Here is a 26,885-nt window from a genome sequence, read left to right as displayed (position 1 = left end):
TTCCTTTCAGAAAAAAGATAATGTTTATTTATTTTTTTTTTCAAATTATAGAAGTTGAAGATGCAACATATGACATTTTATTAAAAAAAAACCTATAAAGAATTTAAAAAGCACTCCCAATACCCCATTCCATAGGATTAACAGCTGGTATATATGATAATGGTGTGCATATATAGTGTCGTATTTCAACCAGGTATATGTACATTTTTTAGGCACTTAGACCTATCTCCATAAACATTACCATCAATGACATTCAGATTTTAGAAGAAAAAGCCTGGTGAAGTTTCCATACTTGAATCAGGATTGAATATGTCTTTCTTGTTTTTCCTGGCCTTGATGACCTTGAAGGAGAAAGAGATAAAGACAGACCAGTTGAGATGCTGGTGATCCCACATTTCTCTCTTCAGTCACACTGTATCTCCTCCCCATGCACCATATCTCTTCCCCTATTCCTTTCTAAATGATTCTTTTCTCACTCTCATCTGTCTCCTTTAATAAATTCTTGACCTTTGAGTCATACCTCTCTCTTTAATTGGGACCGTGAAATGAGATACTCACTCCTACTTAGCATGAGTGCAAGTGAAAGAGCAGGAGATGTCAGGGAACAACAGGAGAGAGAAAGGAGCTGGTGTACCCAATGACTAGAGTTGAGGGGAAGGTTTTCATTGGGTAGAAAGGAAGGAAGAGAGTACAAAAGGTATTCCTGGTGCAATTGCTATCAAAGAAGATTTGGAATGTTTGACTGATGTTCCCGAGAACTGAAGCAATCTGAGAGCATGTGTGTGCCTGAATATGTCAGCCTTTGTTTTGAACTGTTTGCCTTCCAATATTAGCCTTTGTTAGTGTTCCAAGAATCCCACATGAATGTGTGTGTCAGTGTGGCAAAAAGCATGAACTTTGTTATGTAGACCCAACTACCTCTGTCAGATGTAAACCAGTGTATGTATCTCACTAAAGGCAGGTACCTTTGTGATCTGATTTGCTCAGATGCATTCTTGGTAATTTAGGGCTGCTGTGAGCTAAGTTGATGACCCTCTATGGTAGACAATATTTCTCCCATTTCACAAATGATGAACTTGAGGTTCCTAGTGTTAAGTCTTTAGTCAACTAGAAAATCACAGAGCCAGCATTTGAAACAAATGTGCCTTAACCAAACCCAAATTCTGATTAAATTATCTCCATGCTGTGGTAAAAGCAACCAATTCTTTCTTATTTAACTTAGGTATCATAGCCTTTGAAAGTCTCTCTAATTTTTTTTATTATGATTACAAGTATCCTTCTTCAAAAACAATGATGGGAAGTTTACACCCAGTAAAGTGCAAGGCTTTGTTCCTTTTCCACTTGCTAAACTCTCCGTGTAATAGTAGCAGTCTAGTTTTCTTAAAGTATAAACAAAACGATTTGCCACTTTGGAAAAATGATGTTCCCATGAAGTTCCAACCTTGATGTGACTATGAATTACAGATCTCAACTCCCCGTGATTGCCACTTTTCGGTGCCAATTCAAAGCAGGTGAGTTTCAGTTTATCTCCTTCCTCACAGTTGATTGTGGTCAGTCGTCCATGCACCACCACTTCCATCTTCCCTGTATTATCTTGTATTTCATAATAAGTGAATTCACCCCTTACATTTTTCTGCAAAAGAAAATTAACACTTATCTTCTGAAACTGGATCAATAATTTTCCAATCTATGAGAAATACAGGGTGTTTCTGGAAATTTTGGTCTTTGATAGAGTAAATAGAGCTGGAGGTCCTGAATGACAGGTACCAAATAGCTTCAGACACTTGGTCTGTGAATCCTGCCTTTTCAATCCTCTCTTGAGCCTCTTTTGTTGAAGTTCGTTATCTGCTGGAGTTTTTCTAGGAAAAAAAATTGATTACTAATTTTTTCCTGTTTTAACATCAGCATAGCTGGGATTTTTTAAGGAGCCTGGATACAGAAAAATCTGATTACTTTGGTAGATATCTTTCACATCTGCCCAAGAGCAGATAATAGAGGCTCTTCATGGCTCTTTACAAGTTTGAGAAAGAATGTTGCCAGTTCTCATTAAGTAGGCTGTTATTTCAATATGTAACTCCTTCTTTCTTCTCCATATAATCGCTCTTTGCCAATCTGCCCAGATCTCAAATCTAGATCATCCATCTAGTCACATTATTCTGGTTTGTAGCTCATTACTTCATTCATTAATTCTACAACCACATACATATGTACAGTCATTTAAACAGAGTGTACAGAAAACAGCACAATTAAAAGTAAGCCACCTTAGAAGACATATATAATGGAGTACGAAACAGTACTTCAAACAAGTTAAATCAGCTAAGCATAATATTTACATGATGTGTTGAAACCGAAAGGCACACTGTAAGCCTAAGAATTCACGAAGCTTTTTTTTTTGCATTTTATTGCCCCTATTTATAAATTGAGCAGTTAAGCTATGTGACTCTTCTAGTCTTTTTGCTTTCATATTTTTCTTATTATTTAATGCAGAAGTCAGTTGCTCAACAATCTCCTGATGAATTAATGAATGAGATGAGGCAAGAACACTTTGAAGTCCAAATGATCAGAATTTTAGCTAACTGTTAGACATAGCTGCATTCTAAAGCAGAGTAGTCTATTTGATTTCTTACTCTGATTGTCACAATCAGGATTCAGGCTTGGGAGAGCAACTCTTTTGTTCACAATTAAATTAAGTTGTCATTGATGCAGATGGAGCAGAACTCAAAGAAACAAAATTCTAAGGATATGTGTGTTGATATAAACTGCACTGCCCTGGACAAGGGTGGCTGTGAATAGATCATCACAGCTGATAAAATGCCAAGTTCCCTAGTGACTGTCTTTTGTTTTTGTTTTTTTTCCTGAGACAGTGTCTTGCTCTGTTGCCCAGGTTGGAGTGCAGTGGCATGATCTTGGCTCACTGCAAGCTTTGCCTCCCGGGTTCACACCATTCTCCTGCCTCAGCCTCCCAAGTAGCTGGGACTATAGGCGCCCACCACCACGCCCGGCTAATCTTTTGTATTTTTAGTAGAGACGAGGTTTCACCTTGTTAGCCAGGATGGTCTCGATCTCCCGACCTCGTGATCCCCCCGCCTTGGCCTCCCAAAGTGTTGGGATTACAGGCGTGAGCCACCATGCCCAGCCTAGTGACTGTCTTTCTAAATAACTTGCATGGTGACACCTTAAGAAGAGGAATGTTGAGATATAACGTACCCCATATCCTGAAATGAACTCTATTCAATTATCTCTAGTGCTGGGAGCGGGGTGAAGGGGTTGATTTCCTGTGTTGAGTAAGTTGACCAAACTCCAGTTGACAAGACTTTAAAAATTTGGGGTTGCAGGAGAAACTATAAAACAATGGTGTGGGCTTACCTTATGTACCTCAAACACCCCATTCACAAAACTTCCTTTAGTTTGTGAGCAAAGATAACTGATTTTAGGAGTTGTGTTGGCACTTCTAATCAATCCTTGTGGGATCTCCATTTTTCGGTCGGCATTCACATCAACCACAACTGTTAAAGGATATACCTCCAGGAACCCACTGCGGCAAACATAATTTGAGATGGCAATGATCTTCTTTGGGGTGAACTTCTCCTTTAGGTCAATATTAAAAACCTTCACTCGGAAGACTTCATTCTCAGTTGCCACTGTGGCATGAAACATTTTCTTCTGCTCTATGGGCTCATACACAAACGATTCTGTTGTGTTCAGCACCATCACTTCTTTGAGGTCACTCTGGACACCGTCTTCTGTGGAAACTTCTTCGGGTCCAGTCCTCAGTCTTGGTGTCAACTTAGAATGTAGAGACCAAAACACAGGCACAATTAAAACAGGAAATACAGGGTCACTCTCTAGTGAGAGTCATCCCAGTCTCAGTGTTGGTCATCAAGTATCACCTTAACTGGGTGAAGTAGGGAAAACTAGACAGAGATCACTGAGATAGTATAATTTAGGTAACGGAAGAAATTAAAAAGATTTAAGGAGTGATTTTATCATCGTCATTGTTTTATGAGAGTGGAAGGAAGAATATTTCTTTTTTGATGAGAATTAACCCATAAAGAAAAGGCATATCCCCTATCAAGAGGTATGGGGAAGCAGAGGGTAAAGGCAAAGCTGCCATGAAGTGACTCCCAAAAGAGATGAAATTTTAAAAGAATCTCAATTTTACTCCTTTCTACCCAGGTCAGGTCACATTGAGCACTGCTGGTCCGTGGAGGCAGCTGTCCTGCCTCCATGTTCTGGTCGCTAGGTCTCCCTTGATCCCTTCTTGCCTCAATACTTCCTCTTCCAGATCAGCAGCCCCTGCAATTCAAAGTGCTCTCCTACAACTCAGAAATAGTGCAGACCACTGTGGAGAGAGGAGGTTAAAGAAAAGTCCCCTCCTGCCTAATATGACAGCGACAAAAAAAATAAATAAATAAACATAGAGAAAAAAATCACTATTAATAGCACTCAGAGTAAGGAATAGTCTCAATCACAAACCTTAGATTTCATGAGATTTCAGTTGGAACTCATTCTAGTAGATAGGGGCATTTTAAAGACCCAAATCACAAAGCCCTTTCCAATGAAGCAGCACTGTGTTGCAAAAACATCATTGAGGCAGCCACTGGAAGACTCCATGAACTTCCCTAATCTGAAGGGGCCCAGGTTAGAGGCTGTCCAATCTGAATAATGGCAGGAACTAAAAAGAGTCATGGACTTGGAAAATTAGGCAGGAGGGGACTTTTCTTTAACCTCCTGTCTCCACAGTGGCCTGCACGATTTCTGAGTTGTAGAAGAGGACTTTGAATTGCAGGGTAGGCTGCTGATCTGGAAGATGAAGTATGGAGGCAAGAAGGGATCAAGGGAGTCTTAGAGACCAGAACATGGAGGCAGGATGGCTGCCTCCACAGACCAGCAGTGTGACCTGACCCGGAAGATTATATAGGCCACCTGTGAGTGATGGCTTTAACTCTCTGATGGATTTAACTCTAATGAACTCATCAGTGTGGCAAATTTTCCATAGCATTAGGAAACCCATTCCCAATGAAGTTAATCAGTATCAAATCACCTCACAATAGCCATGACATCAGTACCCTGACACAAGGTGCACAGGACGTAAGGAAATAATTATAAAGCTACTATGAGGACAATGAAAGATCTGAGAGGCATGCGATCTTATACTGTTCGTTGTAAATACACAGAATACTGGAAACAACATAAAGCCAAATAATGTAGGATCATTTGATAATGTATGGAATAACTGCAATTTTTCTGGTGCAATAAAATAATTTAAATCTATATTGTATGACTGAATGGCAGTTCAAGATATATTAATAAAAAAATGGGTTATGGAAAAATATATGAGTGTGATTTACTCTGACAGAAAATAAGACTCTTTGTATATACATAATGAAAAGTATAAAATCAGAAAGACCATGTACTGAAATGTGGCATTAGTTAGAGATTTCTGATAGTTAAAAGTTAATTATTTTTGCTTATGTATCTTTTTTTCCTAAATTTTTAAAGATATTGTTTGAGTTATAATAAATGAAAGGGAAAAAATCAGTGATAGTGTTATGGTTGGCTGTGTTTCTTCCCACCTTATTCTACCTTAAGGTATGATTTTCATGTTGTATTGAGGGAAAAACAGAAATGTAAGCCAAAAGAAAAATGAAATTAAACAAACATCTAATTATACCTGCTATGGAATAGAGATGATAATAATAGAATTTTAACTTTGGATAGGACCTCAAAATACACACTTGATAAATAAATGACTGATTTGGTTAAATAAAGCATTGTATGTAGCAGGGGATTGGTGAGAAGTACTTTCAAGGTTGTGTTAATCCTTGTCATTATATTGTAGCAAGGGGAACATATTGGGAAGAGGGAACTCGTACCATGGTTAAGCAACTGCTGCTTGGTATTGATGGAGGCATCTGAGGAGTGTGGAGATGGCTGTCAGCTGTGCCAATGCTGGTCATGAATGGTCCTGGAAAATGACTCTTTTCCTTCAGTATCTGCATACTCATGAGGTCATTCATTTTGGTGACTGTGTCTTCACTTTTCTAAAGGAAAATAGATGCTTGTTCTTTTTTTCTAGTTAATGTTTTTCAAGATCAAATGAAACACATCTTTTCCTTTTTTCTTTTTTAAATAGGATGTTCACTTTGCCAGTTTCTCTTTTTTCCCCTGAGTTCGAGGAGGAGTAATAGCACATATTCAGACATTTCTATCACTCAGCCTTCTCTCATCCCAATCAGGATTAAAAACTCAGATAACTGAAATTGCATTGTTTGGGGATGGAATCCTCAGTCTTCATGTCCTGTAAAACTGTACTAAGTTATTTGGTCAGGTACAACTCTTAGGGCTATTTTGGGGGCAGCATGACTTACAATAAAGTTGGCTACATTTATGGACATTTATTAACTAGGCCTTTCTCATCAATTAGATACACAAACCAGTCTCTCTCAAGTGCTCTTCAGCATACAAGAAAACCAGATCTCTATCTTTGGGGAGCTCTGATCATAGCCATAACAAGAAGATTCTCTGAAATTCACAATTCCTCAGGCAAGGTTCTATGATCTCTACAGTGTGGGTCAGGCAATCAGAATCTTTCAGGGTTTTTAGCTGCACTCAGGACAATTTAATATTCCACCTAAAGCATTCCCATTAGCTACATTTTTATACATTTTTCAAATAAGATTTGGAATATCTCTAAAATCACATACTTTGACTACCTTTAATTAAACTAATGGAAGTCCAAAAAATATTCATCCTATTTGGCCAATTTGGCACATTTTTTTTTTTTTTTTTTTAGCAGTTTTGCCATTCAGTAACCTAACTTTTTAAGTGGCAATTGTTGATAGAGAGGTACACAAAAGAACTGCTTGTAGTGAGCTCACATGGAGAACAGCTTCTTGATTAGAACGGTCTCTGACCACCACTGAGCACCTGGACTCTGGAAATAAACCCCAAACAAAACACTGTATATTCAAAATTGATTAAAAATAAATTGCAGACATTTTAACATTTGCACACCTACTGTGGATTCAATCTATGCTCATTAAATGTTCACATGTTAAATGTTAACATTTTAAGTTCAATAAGGCTGCATTTGAATCCTGACTAATACTATCTGTATGACCCTGAGGAAGATTTCTTTGCACCTCAGTTTTCTCACATGTGAAATGGGACTAGCCATAGCATTTGTGTATGATGTTATAAACAATAAATTAGGTAAAGTGTGCAAAGAATGGGCTTTAGAGTCCAGAGCTCAGTAAATGCTCAATAAGTAAGTCTTTGTTGCTATTATTTTTCCACGATCTATTAGGGGTTTGCATGTTTGCTCTGATGAGCAGATATTTCATGTTTTATGATGCCTTTGTTGAAGGAAACCTTGTATGGAGGTAATATAGGAAGCATAATATGAGAGAAGCCCCTCTATTCAGATCTGCCATGTGTAGCAATGTAATTTTATTGACAAGATTGTCTTGAGATATTATCTTTTAAAAATAAATGAAATCTTAAACTGTCACATGATAGCCCGGCTTGGATGATGAAATTATAATCTTTGTTTGAATAATATTTTAAAAGTGCAAACATTTGTTTTCCCTCAGAGTAAATCCTCCTCCACCCTACCCTGTTCGTGAATTATGCCCTTCTATGCTGTTCACTTCAGGATACCTAACAGCATAAATCAAAGATAATAATCTATTTCTGGCTTTGAATTAAAAAGTCAAAAGGAACTCTATTATGGAAAAACTACTTGAGAGAAGCTGCGATGTATAAGAGCAAGGATTTCCGGGTTACATAGTGAATCACAGACTGACTGGTCAGACACCATTTTTGCGGGCCTCCTGTGAAGATGGCTGGATCCCAGAGAAGAAATGACTACGTGGTGTTTAGGTGGATGAGTTTGCCTCGGATCCTGTGCTTTCAGAGAGGCAGAATGATTCCTATGCAAGTAGAAATGACTGTGCTGCCTATTTAGGCAGGCAAGGTCTTAGAAAGTTCCAAGCCAGTATGCGTGGACAGAGTAGTTGTCTTATGATGTCCATGTATGTCATTGCAGTAACAGAGAGACAGTGGGCCTGAGGTTTTCATGACTACACATGGGCTCTACCTGTGGCCTTGATGGCAAGTCCCAAGATGGCAACAGTTACAAGCAGCTAGCTCTGCCCACAAAGAACCAGGAAAGACTATATAAGGGGAAATATGAATTCTTGAAATTAATAACTAAAAAAAAAAAAAACTGTATAAAAATTGAGAAAACCTGCATGGAGAAAGCCTGTCCTCAACTGATGTGTGTGGAGTGGTGCTGAGGTCTGCAACCTGGGCCAGGGGCAGCTTGGGGCTTGGGCGAGAAACGATATTGGAGAATAGTAATGTAAATCTTAGAGTTTCCTATCCCTCAAGTTGCTGTGGGTCAGTGTTTCCCTGCCCATTCCTTCCCTGCCCATTCGCCTTGGGTATAGGCCCCATAGCGCTGGATTGTAGGTAATACAGGGGGTGATATCAGGGCAGAACAAAAGACAAGCTGGGATAAGAGTTGATACACACAAGTGTAAACTCCGTCTCCCACCCGTGTTGTCTTCCCCTAGGAAAGGGTACCTATAACCTACATTTATTGCTGAGTAGGGAAGGAAGTCATAGGTTTATTATAGCTATGATAAATGCTATAAAGAAACAGAAAGGTACGTATGAAGGCAAACAGTGAGAAAATAAGATCTATTCTGGGAGGAGGGTATTAGTGAGAACTTACTCAAGGAATAGATTAGACTGGTACCTTATGGTTGAAGATATTTGGGGAGAGAACTGAGATGGAAAAATCTGACATCAAAGGAAGTATCAAAACCCTTGCTGTGGTTAAAAGCATGGATACTGAAACTAAACTCTGATATATGGTAAGACAGCAAAAGAGAAAGGATTGAAAAGAAACTGGAATGTAGAGGAGGAACACATTGGTATAGTAATACTGGGGGAATTATTACTCAGAAAAAACAGCAATTATTCCTATTCATATTTCAAACCATTTTGTGTTGTTTATTTTAAGGGAGACATGGCAGAAGATATCAAATATAAAAAGTTATGCTTCTGGTTTCTAATCAAAACCAGGAATAATCCGTATCACACACAAAATTTGTGAGAGAACCTATTATCAGTAAGAATAAAGATTTCCTGCAGAGCTACTGGATCATGTAGCAAGTGGTCAGACAGGTTTTGCCTCCTACGGGGCTGGCTGGACACCAGAGGAAAATGGCTGTACTGGAGGTAGAAGACATATGATCCTGACTGAGATTCCTAAGCTAAGGGAGGTTTAGGTGCAGCAGAATAACTCCTATGGCTACAGGAATGGACACATTGCTTATTTTAGAAGGGTTGGACCTAAAAAAACATCACGTGTCCCTTTTAAGCCAGTAGGTATGAGAAATCAGAATTTTCCAGGGATATTTACTTATGTCTTTGAAGTAGAAGATTTAAAAAAAAAAAAAAGGGTTTGAACTATTAACAAGTAGGTATGGGCTCCATATATGATTTTTTCAAAATCTCCCTTTTTATAGGCTCTTCCCTCTGCTAATGTCTCTGTATAGTATACTGACATTTAGTTTCCTCAGCCCACATAGGACCAGGATTATGGTCTGCAGTCCGAAATGGTCAAGACTCAGATGACTGAAGTTTCTTTCACTGGTCTTAGATTCTTGGATCTATCTGTGTTGTATGCTGATGTGAGACCGCTTAGTTAAAGCACACCTCTTAGTATCATTTTTTGGTAGATAATCCTCCCTGGTGATGAGGGGAGCATGATTCAGAGGAAAATCAACCAAACTGAGGAGTATTTATAGGTAAACCTGTCTCATCAAATGAGTACACATGCAGGTAGCAGCTATCTGCTCTTCAGGCTCTAATACACCAACCTCTCCATCATTTTGTTCAGCAAAGTGATCTTTGCTGCAAGGATTCTCTCGAAGCTACAGTTCCAGAGGCAGGATTATGTTGCCCTTGCTGTCTACATGAGGCAAACTGAAATCATCAAGATTCTCAATCAAAATCAGAAGGGTTCCAGGTTCCATCTGGAGAATTCCCAGTAGCTTGTTTCTTGTACTTTGTTCAAGTGAGGACAGAGTGTTGCAAAATCATATACTTTGACTACCATTAATTATAATAGTGAAAACCCATTTCTAACCATTTACATATGATGTCCGTTTGTCATTGTTTTTCTCACTTCTGGCTTTCACTAATATAATTCTATTGCACCATTTGCTGAAAAAGTGGTAGGTGAGAGGGCTGCAGGAGCCTGCTGCAGTGCTGTGGCTCTCTGATGAGAACAGCCTCTAACCACTCTCGTGCATCTCCTCCATCACTGAAAGACTGCAGAGTTCAGACTATTAAACAAACCCAAGTCTGACATGGTCTATTCTGAAATGTTAGTGTACACATACATATAAACATACTAGAGACAATTTTAAATCTCTCTCACATTGGAAGAAACATTATTCCAATACTATGAATGCTAGTGTTCTCATATATGAATTGAGACTAACAATATCATATTTATGGTGTTGTAATGAAGAATAAGTTACATAATATACATAGCTAATAAGCTTAGAGCCTAGACCCTAGTAAATGCCCAATAAGCAAAAATATAATTATTGTCATTGTTAATAATGGCCTGTGCAGTATTTGAATTTCTGCCTGATGCACACATTTTCCATGCTTTATGTTGACTCTGTTGATGGATACCCCAGATCTAGGTAAGATGAAAATCATTTTATTAAAAATGTTTCTCTATTTAAGTATGCCACATGTAGTAATGGAATCTTATTGAAAGGAGTACATTTCTAAATTTAGAACATAAATTTTTTTGTTCAGCATTTAAAACTACACACTTGGTAGCATGAGTAGCTATGAAAACACTCAAACAATTTAAGAAAGAAAAGATTACCAACATGCTTCTCTCTGAACGCATCCTCCACCAGCTTTAGCTCCCAGAGGTAAGGGCAGTCTTGAATCATGATGAATAGCTCTAAAAATAGCTTTTACTACACAAGGCATTTATTCTCAAGCAATATGATATTTAGTTTTATTAGTTTCAGAGTTTACAAAAATGTTATTATACTATTTAAAATTTACTGTGATTTGCTTTTTCCAATTATTATATGCCTCATATGCATCTGTGATGCATGCATCTGCAGCTTGTTTAATTTCAATTCAACATCATGTTCCCTAATTTACCCATTCTCTTGATGTAGGTTATGGGTTCTTCCAAGGTTTTTCCAGTTCACGTGATGCTGCTGTGACTATCTGTATACGTTTTATTCATTCATATGCCCAGTTGGATTTGCATCATTGGCAAGTATGCATGTTTTCAGGTTTAAGATAGCACCAAATTGGTTTTCAAAATGCTTGTACTAATTTGTACCTCTTCAGCAATGGTTTCCATTGCATTATACAATGCAAATATGCCTTTGAGGAGGCACAAATGATAATAGTAAGCTAGTGATTTGGCTAAGAAATGGCTGGATGGGGTTTACATAATTCTCTGTGAAGTCTGAGGATGGCTCACTCCTGGAGGTTTCCTGAAGCCAGAAGTTTGCAGATGCAGTCTCAAGTCTTGAGAAGACTTTATTCTATTGAAGTCATCAATTGGGGTGATTCTGGCCTCCATGTTCTCAGGAAAAGATTGAGTTTTTTCTGTCTTGTGGTTTTCAGAATGAGATAGAACCTGGCCAGGCACAGTGGCTCACACCTGTAATCCCAACACTTTGGGAGGCCGAGGCGGGAGGATCGCCTGAGGTGAGGAGTTCAAGGCTAGCCTGGCCAACATGGTGAAACCCCGCCTCTACTAAAAACACAATAATTAGTCAGGCACGGTGGTGCACACCTGTAGTCCCAGCTACTTGGGAGGCTGAGGCAGGAGAATCACCTGAACCCGGGAGGCACAGTTTGCAGTGAGCCGAGATTATGCCACTGCACTCCATCCTGGGTGATAGTGAGACTCTACCTCAAACAAACAAACAAAAACCTAATATATCCATGTCTACATCTGTATATGTTTGGTTTTCTTATTTTTCCTTTTATTCTGTTCTCGCTGTCATCTGTCTGGTATTTTCTATGGAAGAAGAGTGTAAATTTAGATATCCTAACTCCTTCAACTGTACACTCACAAACCAGTATTATAGCCTTCATCCTGTTGGTTGAAATTTTATTGGTGTGTGATTGGGTCCTGGCTCTATTTCTGCTGAAAACCCATCTAGGCCAACTTGGTTAAGCCCGTCCATTGAGGTTATTTTTGCTAAATAACCCTCCCAGTTTATAAGGGCAGCAAATTTCAGAACAACATTAACCAAAGTGATAGAAGCTATTCTCATCAAGCAAATATACAAATTGACTTCTGTAATTTGCACTTCAGGTTCCAGGAAACTCATGTGTTGGTTGTTTGGGCACACTGATCCTCCCTTTGCTGGAAGCATTCCCTGAAAGCACAGTTCCAGGGGCGGGATTCTGTTGGTCCTGTGGTGTGCATCAGATATTCAGAATCCTTCAGGATTCCCGACAGTAATCAGGATAATTCCAGATTCCAGTAGGGCATTCCCAGCACCTGTCTTTTTACATCTTGTTAAAGTAAGGATAGAGGGTGTCGGGAAAATCATGTGTGACTTCCTCTAATGTCACTAATGGAAGACTGTTAAGAACATTTAAGCTGCATGCAGTGGCTTACACATGTAACCCCAGCAACTCAGGAGGCTGAGGCAGGAGGATCACTTGAGGCCAAGAGGTGAAGATAAGCCTACGCAATATAGTGAGGCCTCATCTCTACAAAACATTTTTAAAAGTTAGCCAGGCCTGGTAGCGTGCACCTTTAGCCCCAGCTACTTGAGAGGCTGAGGCAGGAGGATCCCTTGAGCCCAGGTGTCTGAGGTTGCAGTGAGCTTTGATTGAGTCACTGCACTCCAGCCTAGGCAACAGAGTGAGACCCATCTCCAATATATAGAGACTCATCTATAAAATATATTTCTCTGGTCCTTAAATAGATTGAAAAAGGGGCTATAAAACCTGCTTGTTGATTACAGCTTCAAACACCCAACCCTATAGGCCCCTTATGCACCTTATTCTGGCTTGTAGCATCTGGATTATGAAAACAAATGCAAAATTCAGCACTACATATATGAATATTTGTGGATATATAGCTGAAATTTTAATATATACGGTCCTATACTGGAAGAAATATATTTGCATAATTACCAAAGTTTTTTAGTTGACTAAAGCTGGATATGAATCCTTACTCTAACACTGTTTTTATTAGCCTGAATGGTATTTTTAACCTCTTGATATCTCATGATTGTCATATGTGAAATGAGATAAAAATTGTATCTTTATGGAGATACAATGACGAATATATGACATAATTTTGTAACGAACACAGACCAGCATCTAATAAACGCTCAATAAGCAGAAAAATATTTTCATTGTTATTTTATGTTCTGTGCAGGTTTTTTTTTTTAATGTCTGCCCTGTTTAAAGATATTTAATGCTTTATATTGACCCAGTTATAGGGAGCTCCTGATTGAGGAGGTATAGGAGGATTACCAAAAAAGCCTCTTTATTCCCTTGTACAATGTGGCAGCTTAATATCATTGATAAAACCGTCTTGAGTAATTTTCTTTTCAAAATAAGTTGAAACAAATATTCTCATTATTTCAGCAGAATTTGCATGCCTAAAATCATAGATTTGGTTGAGTAATATTTTAATACAGTAGCTGATTGTTTGTCTCATAGTAATTAATCCCTGCTACCATACCCGATCACGATTCAGGCCATTATGTGATCTGTGCTTCAGAGGAGTCATGACTAAAGGTCATGCTTCTGTCTTCTTCACGTTTTGAATCCAAAAGCACAATGAACCCATATCATACACAAAATCTTTGGGAGAAACCATGATGAGTAAGGACAATGCTTTCCTGCTCAGCTGGTCAATCTTAGAGTGAGTGGTGAGACAACCTGTGGGCTGGTCACCAAAGCAGAAGTAATGCATTGTGTTATTAAGCATTGGCGGCCATGGAGACATGTGCTTCTTTCTAGAATCCCTGTCCTAGAGTCTTTAGGCACAGCATAATGATTCCTATGGCTGCAGAAATTGCTATATCACATATTTAGGCAATTGGGAACTTTCTTTCAAGTCATTATGCATCAGAAAACTGACTGTCCTGAGATGTCCAATTTTGTCCTTAAAATAGCAGAGAAGATCAGAGCGGATAATGACTTTACTAGGCACAGCCTCTATCTATCCACCTGAAGCAAGATGGCAAACAGGCGTGATAGGTAGCACTGTACGACATATAAAACTCTTAGAAAGTATATAGGGAAATATAAATTTTGGAATTTACCAGTCAGGACAATAACAACAACAAAACAACATGAAAAACTGAGAACTCTGTACATGGGAGACCTGTCTTCAATTGGTACACAGGGACGAGTCATTAGAAAACAGTGTGGTCACAGTGCAATTGGCACCTAGATGAGACACTAGCTTGGAAAATTGTCATCTAATTTTTCTTTTGACTTCCACTGAAGATACAGCATCTGATTATTGGGTGCAGATGAACACAGGGGTCTTAACACGGCAATGTAAAACATAGGATGATACAGAGACTTACAACATGTAATTTTTCCTTAGGAGCCTTGCAGAAACTAGATTATGAAAACAAATCCAAACAAAAACAATATCTAATTTTAAATATATGTAAATATATGAGACAGTTCAACATCTATATTCTGACTTTGGAAGCAATATGTGATCATCAAATGCTGAAGCTTTAGAGTTCATTAAGGCTGGATTTGAATCTTGGCTCTAACACTAAAAATCACTATTATCTTGAGTAAAGTTTTGACCTCTAAGATCCTTGGTGTTAAGAAATGTGAAATGTGACTAACAATAACATCACCTGGGTGATGTAAGGAAGAATGGATAAGAAAAAGTACATAAAGTGCACATAATTTACATTTAGCACACTCACTGCCTGTGAATTTTGGGGAATATTTTAAAACTCTATCTTGGTTGTCTCTTATGTAAAATGAGGGCTGAGAATAGCATCAATCATGACTGTTATGAGGAAACAATGTAATAATATACATAAAGAACACAGGTTTTAAAACCAGCACCTAGTAAGTGCTTAAAAAGTAGAAATACACTTTCTGTTACTGTTATTACCCTGTCTCTGCAGGGATTTGTATGTGTGCTCTGATTAACTGCTGTCTCATATTCTGTTTACCTTGTTGACAGAAACCTTAGATCGAATTGGTATGGGAAGCTTTTTATTAAAGGAACTTCTCTATTCATTTCTGCCACTTATTGGCAAGAACACCTTGGAGTATTATCCTCTCAGATTCATTTCAGTTAAACAGTCCCGTAACAAGAGTAGAATTAGATGAGAAAAATATAATCTTTGGTTGAATAATATTTTAAATCACTATGTAATTTTTTTCTCAGAGTAATTATCTCCCCTCCCATCCCTGCTCCTGATTCATGTCAATTTGTGTTTCTTGCTTTAGGTATACAGAGCAGAAAAAAATCAATGATAAGAATAGGCTGCTAGTTTTAAATCTCAATGAATATAGAACATATACCATAGAGAAAATCTGAGGAAACCCGATGATCAGTGGAACAAGACTATGCTCATCTGGGGAGTCACCAAGAAAGCAGTTAGACAGACACTGTATTTACAGGCGATAGCTGGACACCCAAGAATAAATGGCTGCCATGAAGGCATACGATCCTCCTGAGATTCCTGTGCTCCAGGGAAGTTCACATACAGCACAATCATTTGTACAGCTGTAGCAAGGATTGTGATTCATATTTTAGCAGATGGGACTTAGAAATTCTCACATAATCCTTTCAAAGAAATATGAGTGATAAAAGCATAGCTGTTTGGAGATGCCACTTAAGTTATTGAAAAGGCACAAATAAAATGGATCTTAGGTTGCAATGACTGAGTAAGGGCTCGTTCCATAGCCACCTGTGCCCAGATGGCAAAAAAGGCGCAGGTTCTGTTCTTCAAACAACACCTGCATAAACTATAGAGGAAAATACAGCTTTTTGAAGCTAACTAAAAATTACAACAATGAAAACAAACAAACAAAAAAAATCAAAATAGAGAATCCTTAAATATAGAAAGCTTCTCTTCCAAGATGTGTACATGGTGGCTGCAGGTATCTGCCGCTGGGTCAGAATGCAGCTTGGGGCTTGGGTGAGAAACAACTGTAAAAAATAATGATTTAATTCCTTTTGCTTTTCCTCCAAGTTTCCTGCCCCTTCCCCACAGGTACAGGCTTCTGAACCCTCAGTGCAGGTGACTACAAGGGTCATATCACTGCTGAGCAAAAGGTAATCTGGAATAAGAATTGATGTACATAGCATGAACTGACTTTTTCCCTTCTTGTATTGTATTCCTCTGGGGTAGATGCTACCTACCATCTGAGCTTATGGCATAGAAAAGGAGAAAATCACTCCCACATTCCAATTGTTTAAATGCTATTAGGAAAAGTAAAGGGAGCTAGGAAAGCTCATAAATGAAGAACCAGAGAGAACCAAAAATGGGAGGATCTCATCTAAACTGAAATGTGGGTGCCAGTGAGGACTTGCTCTAGGAAGGGATTTAGGCTAGGGCCTGTGGAGAGTTGAGTTAGAGAAGAGACTGGAGAAAGTGATCCCAGCAAAAGAAGCAATCTATATGTCAAAGCTTCTGATTTGGAAAAGACCATGGATAGTTTAAAATAAAACCTGGAATGTGGTCATGAACGAAGTGAAAGGATGAAAGGTAACTGGAATAAAGATAATGAACATATTCTTGTATTCATCTTCCTCCATTTGGCTACTTCCCCACAATCTCTCTCCAAACCTAGATCAACAAAAGACAGTAATCCTCTTGAGTCAGGAAGCACTTCATGAACGCATACCTTGTAAACATCAAAAGACACAGAGACTAGTAAGATCTCAATGAATATACTTCATTAATAGTGAGAAACTTAATCACATAAATTTTATTTGATAAAATTACTCTTTCTCTATGTTGCTTTAGATGTTTTGATCATCACTTTGCTAGAAAGATTCTTTAAAATTCACAATTGCAGATGCAGAATTCTGCTATTTTGTAGTCTGCATCAGCTAGCTAGAATCCTTCAAAGTTCTCAAATGTATTTAGAAATATGCAAGAACTTACCTTAGCATTACCAAGTAAGTGATTTTTTAAAAATACTCTTTACCGAGGGCAAGGAAGTATAACTTCCTTTATTTTCACTATTTTTAAATCTTTTTTAAAATTTATTAATACTAGTTTCACTTCCATAGTTCTATCACTTCTGTCATTCAGTTACGTAATATAGAAAATGCACTCAGTTAGAAAGGCAAATGAAAGGATTCTACTTCTGGAGAGTGGTTTACTTATTAGAACACACTCTGATCACCACTGGTCACCACATTTGTTATCAGAAGGTTTACAAAGTGTGTGCTATGCAACCATTGTGCAACCAATAAATAAATTACTGACATGGCATATATAAATTCCTCATCTAAAGCCATATATAATCATTAATTTTTCAAGTTTTGGGTTTAAATAAGACTGGATACGAATAATGACTCTTAACTTTCTTGAAGGCTTGAGGAAGATTTTTAACCTTTGTGTACCTCTATTTTCTTCTCTGTGAATTGGGGCAGAATTAGCCTCCTCCTAATGGTTATGAAGAGAGAATGAGATAATGTACATCAGGAACAACACGTGAGAACGAACATCTAGTTAAGTGCTCAAAAAGTAGAAACAGAATTATTGTCATTGTTGCTCCATGTTCTAGGCTGAATTTGTAGGTTTTCTCTGGTCCACAGATATAACCTGAGTGATGCTGACCCTGTTAAGGAAAATCTCAGATCAAGGAAGTATGGAGAACACATTATGAAGTAAGCCTCTGTTCACATCTATGAAATTAGTAATTTAATCTCATTAACAGGAAACTCTGTGAAAGCAAAGAATGGGAGGACTCATCAGTTCCAGTATCTTGTATCAGTGAGAACTTGCCAGAGGAAAAAATTTAAGTTGGCCCATAAAATTTGAGGAGATTCCCACCAGTGATGATATAGGAGAAATAGATACCCATCAAGAAAATAGCATGTGTCAAAATATGTAATGGGGGTAGGAACTTGGAACTATGAAAGTAAAATCAGAAATATTACCAATAAGCAAAAAGGAAATGGGTAAAAGGAACTGGAATGTAGGATCTGAACACATTCTTGTCTTCATCTCTGCTTGCCTGGCCATTCTCTCTTACCCTCTCTACAATGGGAGCAATACAAGATAATAATCCTCTTAAAGTTAGAAATCATTATATAAATGAATGCCTTTTAGATAGTAAAGATTATGATGTGGTGCTATCTCACTGTACGAATTCAACAAATGATTGAGTGGCATAATTTCATACTAAGATTGTAGACAGAGATTACAGCAGTAGCTCTTCCAACAGTCTAATGATCCCTGTAAATTATGATAGGGAGGAATGAGGTATGGGACTCAGGAAATTGTACCTTGATGAAGAAACTGCTGGATAGAGTTGTTGGCGGCATCTGAGGAGTCTGAAGATGGCTCACAGGGAAGGTTTTGCCGGCCTCTGAAGGATTTGGAAGCTGACTCTGCTCCTGGGGTGGCTTCATGCTCTTAGGGTCATTGTTTTTTGGGTTTGGTTTTTTCTTTACCTGAAAGTATTCATTTTGTGTTTAATGGTTTTCAATATTAGAGGAAGCACAACATCTTTTCATTTGTGAGAATACCATCCTTTATTAGATTCTAATAGGTCTCATTACTTCCAAACATGGTCTCTCTCTAATGTATCCCTCCAGGCAATTGTCAGATTTTTTTTTTTTTGCTGAAATGTGAAATGATCAAGCATTCTTCTTCCTAAAATCTTTCAATATTTACTTACTGATATTTTTACATTGGAGACTCCATTTCTGTCTTTATGACAAAAGCCAGCTTGTTGGAGGGCTGCTTTTTACCTGTCTTGCATCATTTTCCTATACCTTTCTACATATACCAATGTTATACAGAACTCACTATGCTGTTTCACACTTTAACATTTGCATGTGATGTCTTCTCTCCCTAGAAATCTTTCCAATGCTCGTCTTTATCTTGCTTCTAGCAATAGGACCTATTGCATGTTGATTTTCCATAACGTACAAGGCAATGGAATAAGAAATGTATATCCATTATCTCATTTAATTTTTAAACCAATCTTATGAGAAATATTTAAGCTATTTTCCCAATATCAGGAAACTAATGTGCCAGATGTGGACCAAGTCTATCCTACTGCAAAGCCCTTGCTTTTGACCACTGCATTATATTGGTTCCCCACCCTCCTAATTTCTTCAAATATTTTATTATTTACCATGGGTTTTATATCCTTTTGAAACCTATTAGGAACATCATTCTCTTAATATATCTTAATAGGTTTTTCTATTTAAATGTGAGGATATTCAAAATGGCATCTTTGAAGGAAATGGATTGCTGCGGCAGGCTCCAGGAGACAGTCAAAAAACTATGAGTGCCCAAAGTGTGAAAGTGTGAAAGGGGATCATCCACCCCTGAACATACATCCTCAGTGGGGAACCTGAAGGTCTAGATCGTGAGAGAAGGATCTGACTTTACCCGGAGCTAGGGTGAATTTAGAGAGCTGAGCAAAATTCAGGGGTACAGGAAATAGCAGGAAGAGCCCTATGGGCTCTCTCAGTCCCCAGGGAAGTTATTTCTGACTTTGTCTCACAAAGGTCCTTCAGGAGGGCTGCCAGTGGAATTGGGGAAAGACCACAGGGAGAAGAAAACTTCCAGCTGAAGTTTTGATGGAACACAGTTTCCTGGACGGAACCCAGGGGAGGGGGTGAACTGGGAATGCAGACACCAGCACAGAAGCCACAGCAGGCAGGGAGGCTTGAAATCTCCCTGTGTTGGTTGTCCTCCAACCAGGAGGTGGAGCTTTTAAGAGAGCATCACCTGCAATAATACAAGGAGGATACAAGCTTGCCCTAGGGTCACTTGGATAAGATTTGAGCTTCTTAGGTGGTGGGTGGGGCCACAGAGCTCCCAAGAGATTATGTCCTTTGTCTTCTGGCTACCAGGGCAAGTAGAAAGCCCTGCTTGCGTTCTCGGCAGGGAGGTTGGTAGCAGATTCTCAGCTCTGCTCACCTGCTGTCTGGAAATAAATTCAGTGCTGTTGGTGGGGGCATGGTAGGAGTGAGATCGGCCTTTCAGGCTGTGTGGGAACTGGATGAGGCCTGTAACTGCCAGCTTTCCAGCACTTGCATGGCAACCTGCATGACACAGCAGAGGCAGCCATAATCCCCTTGGGAACATAAATCCATTGGCCTGAGAATCACACCCCATCCCCTACAGCAGGCACAGCTATCCCTGTCCAAGAGGAATCTGAACCTGCCCCCACCTGATGGTCTTTCTCTACCTGCCCTGGTAGCCAGAAGACAAAGGACAGAATCTCTTGGGAGCTCTGAGGCCCCACCCACCACCTGAGAAACTCAAATCTTATCCAAGTGACCCTAGGGCAAGCTTGTATCCTCCCTATACTATTGCAGCTGATGCTCTCTTAACACCTCCACCTCCTGGCTGGAGGACAACCAACACAAAACTATCCCAATAAACAAAATTAAAGCCAAGGACCCTCACAGAGTCCACTTCACTGCCTTGCCACCTCCACTGGAGCAGGTACTGATATCCATGGCTGAGAGACCTGAAGACGAACCACATCACAGGACTCTTTGCAGACACTACCCAGTATCAGCCTGGAGCCTGGAGTACAGTAGATCTGCTGGGTGGCTAGATCCAGAAGAGAAATAACAATCACTGTAGTTCAGCTCTCAGGAAGCCCCATCCTTTGGGGAAGGGGGAGAGCACTACATCAAGGGAGCACCCTGTGGGACAAAAAAAATCCTAAGAGCAGCCCTTGAGTCCCAGATGTTTCCTCTGACATAGTATACCCAAATGAGAAGGAAGCAGAAAAACAATTCTGGTATGACAAAACAAGGTTCTTTAGCACTCCCAAAAGATTATACTAGTTTACCAGCAATGGATCCAACCCAAGAAGAAATCTCTGAATTGCCAGAAAAGAATTCAGAAGGTTGATTATTAAACTACCCAAGCAGGCACCAGAGAAAGGTGTACCAACTTAAATAAATTTAAAAAAAATGTTACAGGACATGGATGGAAAAATCTCCAAACAAATAGATAGCGTAAAAAAAAAAAAAAAAAAAAAATCACGGCTTCTGGAAATGAAGAACGCACTTGGAGAAATCCAAAGACACTGGAAAGTCTTAGCAATATAATCAAACTAGTAGAATAAAGAACTTCAGAGTTTGAAGACAAGGTTTGTGAATTAACCTAATCTGACAAAGATGAAGAAAAATGAATTAAAAATGAACAAAGCTGCTGGACACAATGGCTCACGCCTGTAATCCCAGCACTTTGGAAGACTGAGGCAGGTGGATCTGAGGTCAGTAGTTCGAGACCAGCCTGGCCAACATAGTGAAACCCCCGTCTCTACTAAAAATACAAAAAATTAGCTGGGCATGGTGGCAGGCACCTGTAATCCCAGCTACTACGGAGGCTGAAGCAGGAGAATTGCTTGAACCTGGGAGGTGGAGGTTGCAGTGATTCGAGATCGCCCCATTACACTCCACCTGGGCAACAAGAGTGAAAGTCTGTCTCAAAAAAAATATATATATATGAAAAAGCCTCCAAGAAGTTTGGGATTCTGTTAAACAACCAAACCTAAGAATAACTGGTGTTCCCGAGGAAGAAGAGAAATCTAAAAGTTTGAAAAACATATTTGAGGGATTAATTGAGGAAAACTTCCCTGACTTTCCTGGAGATCTAGACATCCAAATACAAGAAGCTCAAAGAACACCCAGGGAATACATTGCAAAAAGATCATCACCTAGGCACATAATCACCAGGCATTCTAAAGTCAAGATGAGGAAAAGAATCTTAAGAGCTGTGAAGCAAAGTATCAGGTAATTTATAAAGGAACCTATCAGATTAAAAGCAGATTTCTCAACAGAAACCCTACAAACTAGGAAGGTTTGGAGTACTATCTTTAGCCTTCTTAAACAAAACAATTATCAGCCAAGAATGTGTATCTACTGAAACTAAGCTTCATAAATGAAGGAAAGATCAAGTCTTTTTCAGACAAACAAATGCTGAATTAGCCACTACCAAGACAGCACTACAAGAACTGCTGAAAAGAGCTCTAAATCTTGAAATGAATCCTCAAAATACATCAAAATAGAACATAAAACATCTAAAGCATAAATGTTGTAGGACTTATAAAACAACCACACACTATTAAAAAAGTAAGATACTCAGGCAGCAAATGGCATGATGAATAGAATAGTACCTCACATCTCAATACTAACACTGAATGTAAATGGTCAAAATGCTCCACTTAAAAAGTACAGAACGGCAAAATGAGTAAGAATTCACCAACTAAGTATCTACTGTCTTCAAGAGACTCACCTAACACATAAGGCCTCACATAAACATAAAGTAAAGGGGTAAGAAAAGATACTCTATGCAAAAGGGCACCAAAAGGGAGCAGGAGTAGCTATTCTTACATCAGACAAAACAAACTTTAAAGCAATAGCAGTTAAGAAAGACAAAGAGGGACATTATATAATGCTAAAAGAACTAGTCCCATAGGAAAATATCACAATCCTAACACTGGAGCTCCCAAATTTATAAAACAATTACTACTAAACCTAAGAAATGACATAGATGGCAACACAATAATACTGGTTGACTTCAATACTCCACTGAAAGTACTAGACAAGTCATCAAGACAGAAAGTGAACAAACAAAAATTTTTGGACTTAAGCTATACCCTACAACAAATGGATTTAACAGATGTTTACAGAACATTCTACCCAACAACTGCAGAATATACATTCTTTTCATCAGCACATGGAATATTCTCCAAGATAGGCCATATAATAGGCCACAAAACAAGTCTCAAAAATTAAAAAAAATCAAGTACTCTCTCAGACTACAGTGGAATAAAATTGGAACTCAACTCTAAAAGGAACCTTAAAACCATGCAAATACATGGAAATTAAATAACCTGCTCCCGTATGATCATTGAGTCAATAATGAATCAAAATGGAAACTAAAAAATTCTTTGAAATGAACGATAATAGAGACACAACCCATAAAACCTCTGAGATACAACAAAGGTGATGCTAAGAAGAAAGTTCATAGCATTAAATGCCTACATCAAAAAGCCTGAAAGAGTACAAATAGATAATCTAGAGTCACACCTCAAGGAACCAGAGAAACAAGAACAAACCAAACCAGAATGCAGCAGAAGAAAAGAAATAACAAAGATCAAAGCAGAACTAAATGAAATTCTGACAGACAAAGAACAACACAAAACATAAAGCTGGTTCTTTGAAAAAGTAAATAAAATTGACAGGCCGTTAGTGAAATTAACCAAGAAAAGAAGAGAGAAGATCAAAATAAGTTCAATTTAAAACAAAATGAGAAATATTACAACTGATATCACACAAATACAAAAGATCATTCAAGGGTACTATGAACATCTTTATGTGCATAAAGTAGAAAACCTAGAGGAGATGGATGAATTCCTGAAAATATACAACCCTCCTAGGTTAAACCAGGAAGATATAGAAACTCTGAATGAAGCAATAATAAGCAGTGAGATTGAAATGGTAATAAAAAATAATTTCCAATAAATAAAAGCCCAGGACCAGATGGATTCACAGCTAAATTCTATCAGACATTCAAAGAAGAATTGGTACCAATCCTATTGACATTATTTCACAAGATAGAGAAAGAGAGAATCCTCCCTAAATCATTCTATGAAGCCAGTATCACCCTAATACCAAAACCAGGAAGGGACATAATGACAACAACAAAAAAACTACATACCAATATCCTTGATGAACATAGATGCAAAAATCTTTAACAAAATACTAGCTAAGAGAATCCAACAGCATGTCAAGATAGTCCACCATGATTGAGTCGGTTTCATACCAGGGATGCAGGGATGGTTTAACACACACAAGTGAATAAATGTGATACACCACACAAATAGAATTAAAAACAAAAATCACCTGATCATCTAAGTAGACACACATAAAAAAAGCATTTGACAAAATCCAGCATCACTTTATGATTAAAACCCTCAGCAATATTGGCATAGAAGTGATACACCTTAAGGTACTAAAAGCTACCTATGACAAACCCACAGCCAACATTATACTGAACAGGGAAAAATGAAAGCATTCCCCCCTAAGCACTGGAACAAGACAAGGATGACTACTCTCACCACTTCTATTCAACATAGTACTGGAAGTCCTATCCAGAGCATCAGACAAAAGAAACAAATAAAGGAAATCCAAATCGGTACAGAGGAAGTCAAACCGTCACTGTTTGCTGATGATATGATTATATACCTGGGGAACCCTAAAGACTCATTCAAAAAGCTCCTAGAACTGGTTAACGAATTCAGCAAAGTTTCAAGCAAAGTTTCAGGATACAAAATTAAAGTATGAAAATCAGTAGCTCTGCTATACACCACCAGCAACCGAGCTAAGAATGAAATCAAGAACTCAACCACTTTCACAATAGCTGCAAATAATAAAATAAAATAAAATAACAAAACAAAACACTTAGGAATATACCTAACCAAGGAAGTGAAAGACCTCTCAAGGAAAACTACAAACACTGCTGAAAGAAATCATAGACAACACAACCAAATGGAACACATCCTATGCTCGGGGATGGGTGGAATCAATATTGTGAAAATGACCATACTGGCCGGGCATGGTGGCTCACGCCTATAATTCCAGCACTTTGGGAGACTGAGCCAGGCGGATCACCTGACGTCAGGAGTTTGAGACCAGCCTGGCCAACATGGTGAAACCCCGTCTCTACTAAAGATACAAAAATTAGCTAGGCGTGGTGGCAAGCGCCTGTAATCCCAGCTACTCAAGAGGCTGAGGCAGGAGAATCACTTGGACCCAAAAGACAGAGGTTGCAGTGAGCCGAGATCGCGCCATTGCACTCCAGCCTGGGGGACAAGAGCGAGACTTCGTCAAAAACAAAACAAAACAAAACAAAAAAACAAAAGAAGAAAACAGGATACATTTTCCTGATGTTTTAAAAATAGATTTATTGAGGCATAACTAGCATATAACACAGTGCATACATTGGAAGTATAAAATCTGATAAATTTTGGCATAGACATACACCTGATGAAGTGCAATCTACAAATACAGTGCAATTTCCATCCAAATACCACCATCATTCTTCACAGAACTAGAAAAAAAAATCCTAAAATTCATATGGAACCAAAAAACAGCCCACATAGCCAAAGCAAAACTAAGGAAAAAGAACAAAAGGAAGAAATCAGGAAGAATCCTATTATCTGACTTCAAACTATACTATAAGGCCATAGTCACCAAAACAGCATGGTTCTGGGTATAAAAATAGGCATATAGACCAATGGAACAGAATAGAGAACCCAGAAATAAACCCAAATATTTATAGCCAACTGATCTTTGACAAGGAAAACAAAAACATAAAGTGGGGAAAGGACATCCTATTCAACAAATGGTGCTGGGAAAATTGGCAAGCTACAGGTAGAAGAATGAAACTGGATCCTCATCTCTCACCTTATACAAAAATCAACTCAAGATGGATCAAGAACTTAAATCTAAGACCAGCAACCATAAAGATTCTAGAAGAAAACATCGGAAAAACCCTTCTAGACATTGGCTTAGGCAAAGACTTCACGACTAAGAACCCAAAAGCAAATGCAACAAAAACAAAGATGAATAGATGGGACTTAATTTAGCTAAAAAGCTTCTGCGCAGCGAGAGAAACAATCAGTAAACAGACAACCCACAGAGTGGGAGAAAATATTCACAAACTATGTATCTGACAAAGGATTAGTATCCAGAATCTATGAAGAACTCAAACAAATCAGTAAGAAAAAAACAAATATAAAAAATTAAAATGAGTCTATAAAAGTTTTACTTTATAGTCAGACATTAAAATTGAATAAATGATGTCTACAAGATTTTATTAAAATTAAATTTAACATTAATAGCACATTACTATAAAGGTAAAATTTAACTCATTTAGTATAAAAGTACACAAAAAATAGTCAAATATAAAATGGTGTTTGTTTTTTTTAAGTCCCAAGGATGACCGGGTAAGTCACAACGCCCCTCATCCCCAAGGCCATAGCACGCAGGGGCGGTGAAGGCCACAAGAAGGCCAAGACCTCAAGAGAGGGCAGGGCCGCAGCAATCTTTGGGCAGCCCTGAGCAAGAATGGAGCGGAAGGTGTCACCATGGGGCTTCAAGCCCCGGGATATGCAACAAAAATTATATACTTATTTTCCACTTTCTTTTCCCTCAGAACTAAAAGGCTTTTAGCACAGGTACTACCCCTAGAATTTCCAGTACACCAGCACCAGCCTGAAAACCATGTTCTTATTAAAAGATAAAAACAAAACAAAACAAAACGAAAAAAACGAGCCATCCTGGGAAAGACCCTGTCTTATGTTGTTAACCACTGAGACTGCCGTCTGCACAGCTGAGGAAGAACGACCCATTATATTCAAGTCAAGAAAACATCTTCTTCGTTAGAATTATGGGTTACCGTACTAAGATTAAGCTCTACTAAGTTAAAGTTAAAGAAAGTTTCATTTAAATATATCTTTTATATTGTTTTTTCTTTTTAAAATTTGAGGCCGGGCGCGGTGGCTCAAGCCTGTAATCCTAGCACTTTGGGAGGCCGAGACGGGTGGATCACGAGGTCAGGAGATCAAGACCATCCTGG

The 26,885-nt window shown here is 38.5% G+C and overlaps 1 protein-coding gene across 1 annotated transcript in view; it reads right to left on the bottom strand.

The window, feature by feature from the left end:
- The window catches only part of IFI16 (interferon, gamma-inducible protein 16), a 41,915-nt gene continuing 15,030 nt past the window's right edge, over positions 1–26,885 (bottom strand). The window contains exons 7-11 of the mRNA XM_011978622.1: positions 18,548–18,715; positions 5,877–6,044; positions 3,367–3,786; positions 1,442–1,633; positions 1–341 (exon numbers count right to left, since the gene is read on the bottom strand). Of these exons, the coding sequence (XP_011834012.1) occupies positions 261–341; positions 1,442–1,633; positions 3,367–3,786; positions 5,877–6,044; positions 18,548–18,715 (1,029 nt within the window). The 3' untranslated portion in view covers positions 1–260. The remainder of the gene's footprint in view (positions 342–1,441; positions 1,634–3,366; positions 3,787–5,876; positions 6,045–18,547; positions 18,716–26,885) is intronic.

The sequence above is a fragment of the Mandrillus leucophaeus genome, unplaced genomic scaffold (assembly GCF_000951045.1).
Source record: "Mandrillus leucophaeus isolate KB7577 unplaced genomic scaffold, Mleu.le_1.0 Scaffold1034, whole genome shotgun sequence".
Classification (NCBI taxonomy): domain Eukaryota; kingdom Metazoa; phylum Chordata; class Mammalia; order Primates; family Cercopithecidae; genus Mandrillus; species Mandrillus leucophaeus.
The sequence above is the reverse complement of the archived record's forward strand: the minus strand, read 5'-3'. Positions and strand labels throughout refer to the sequence as shown.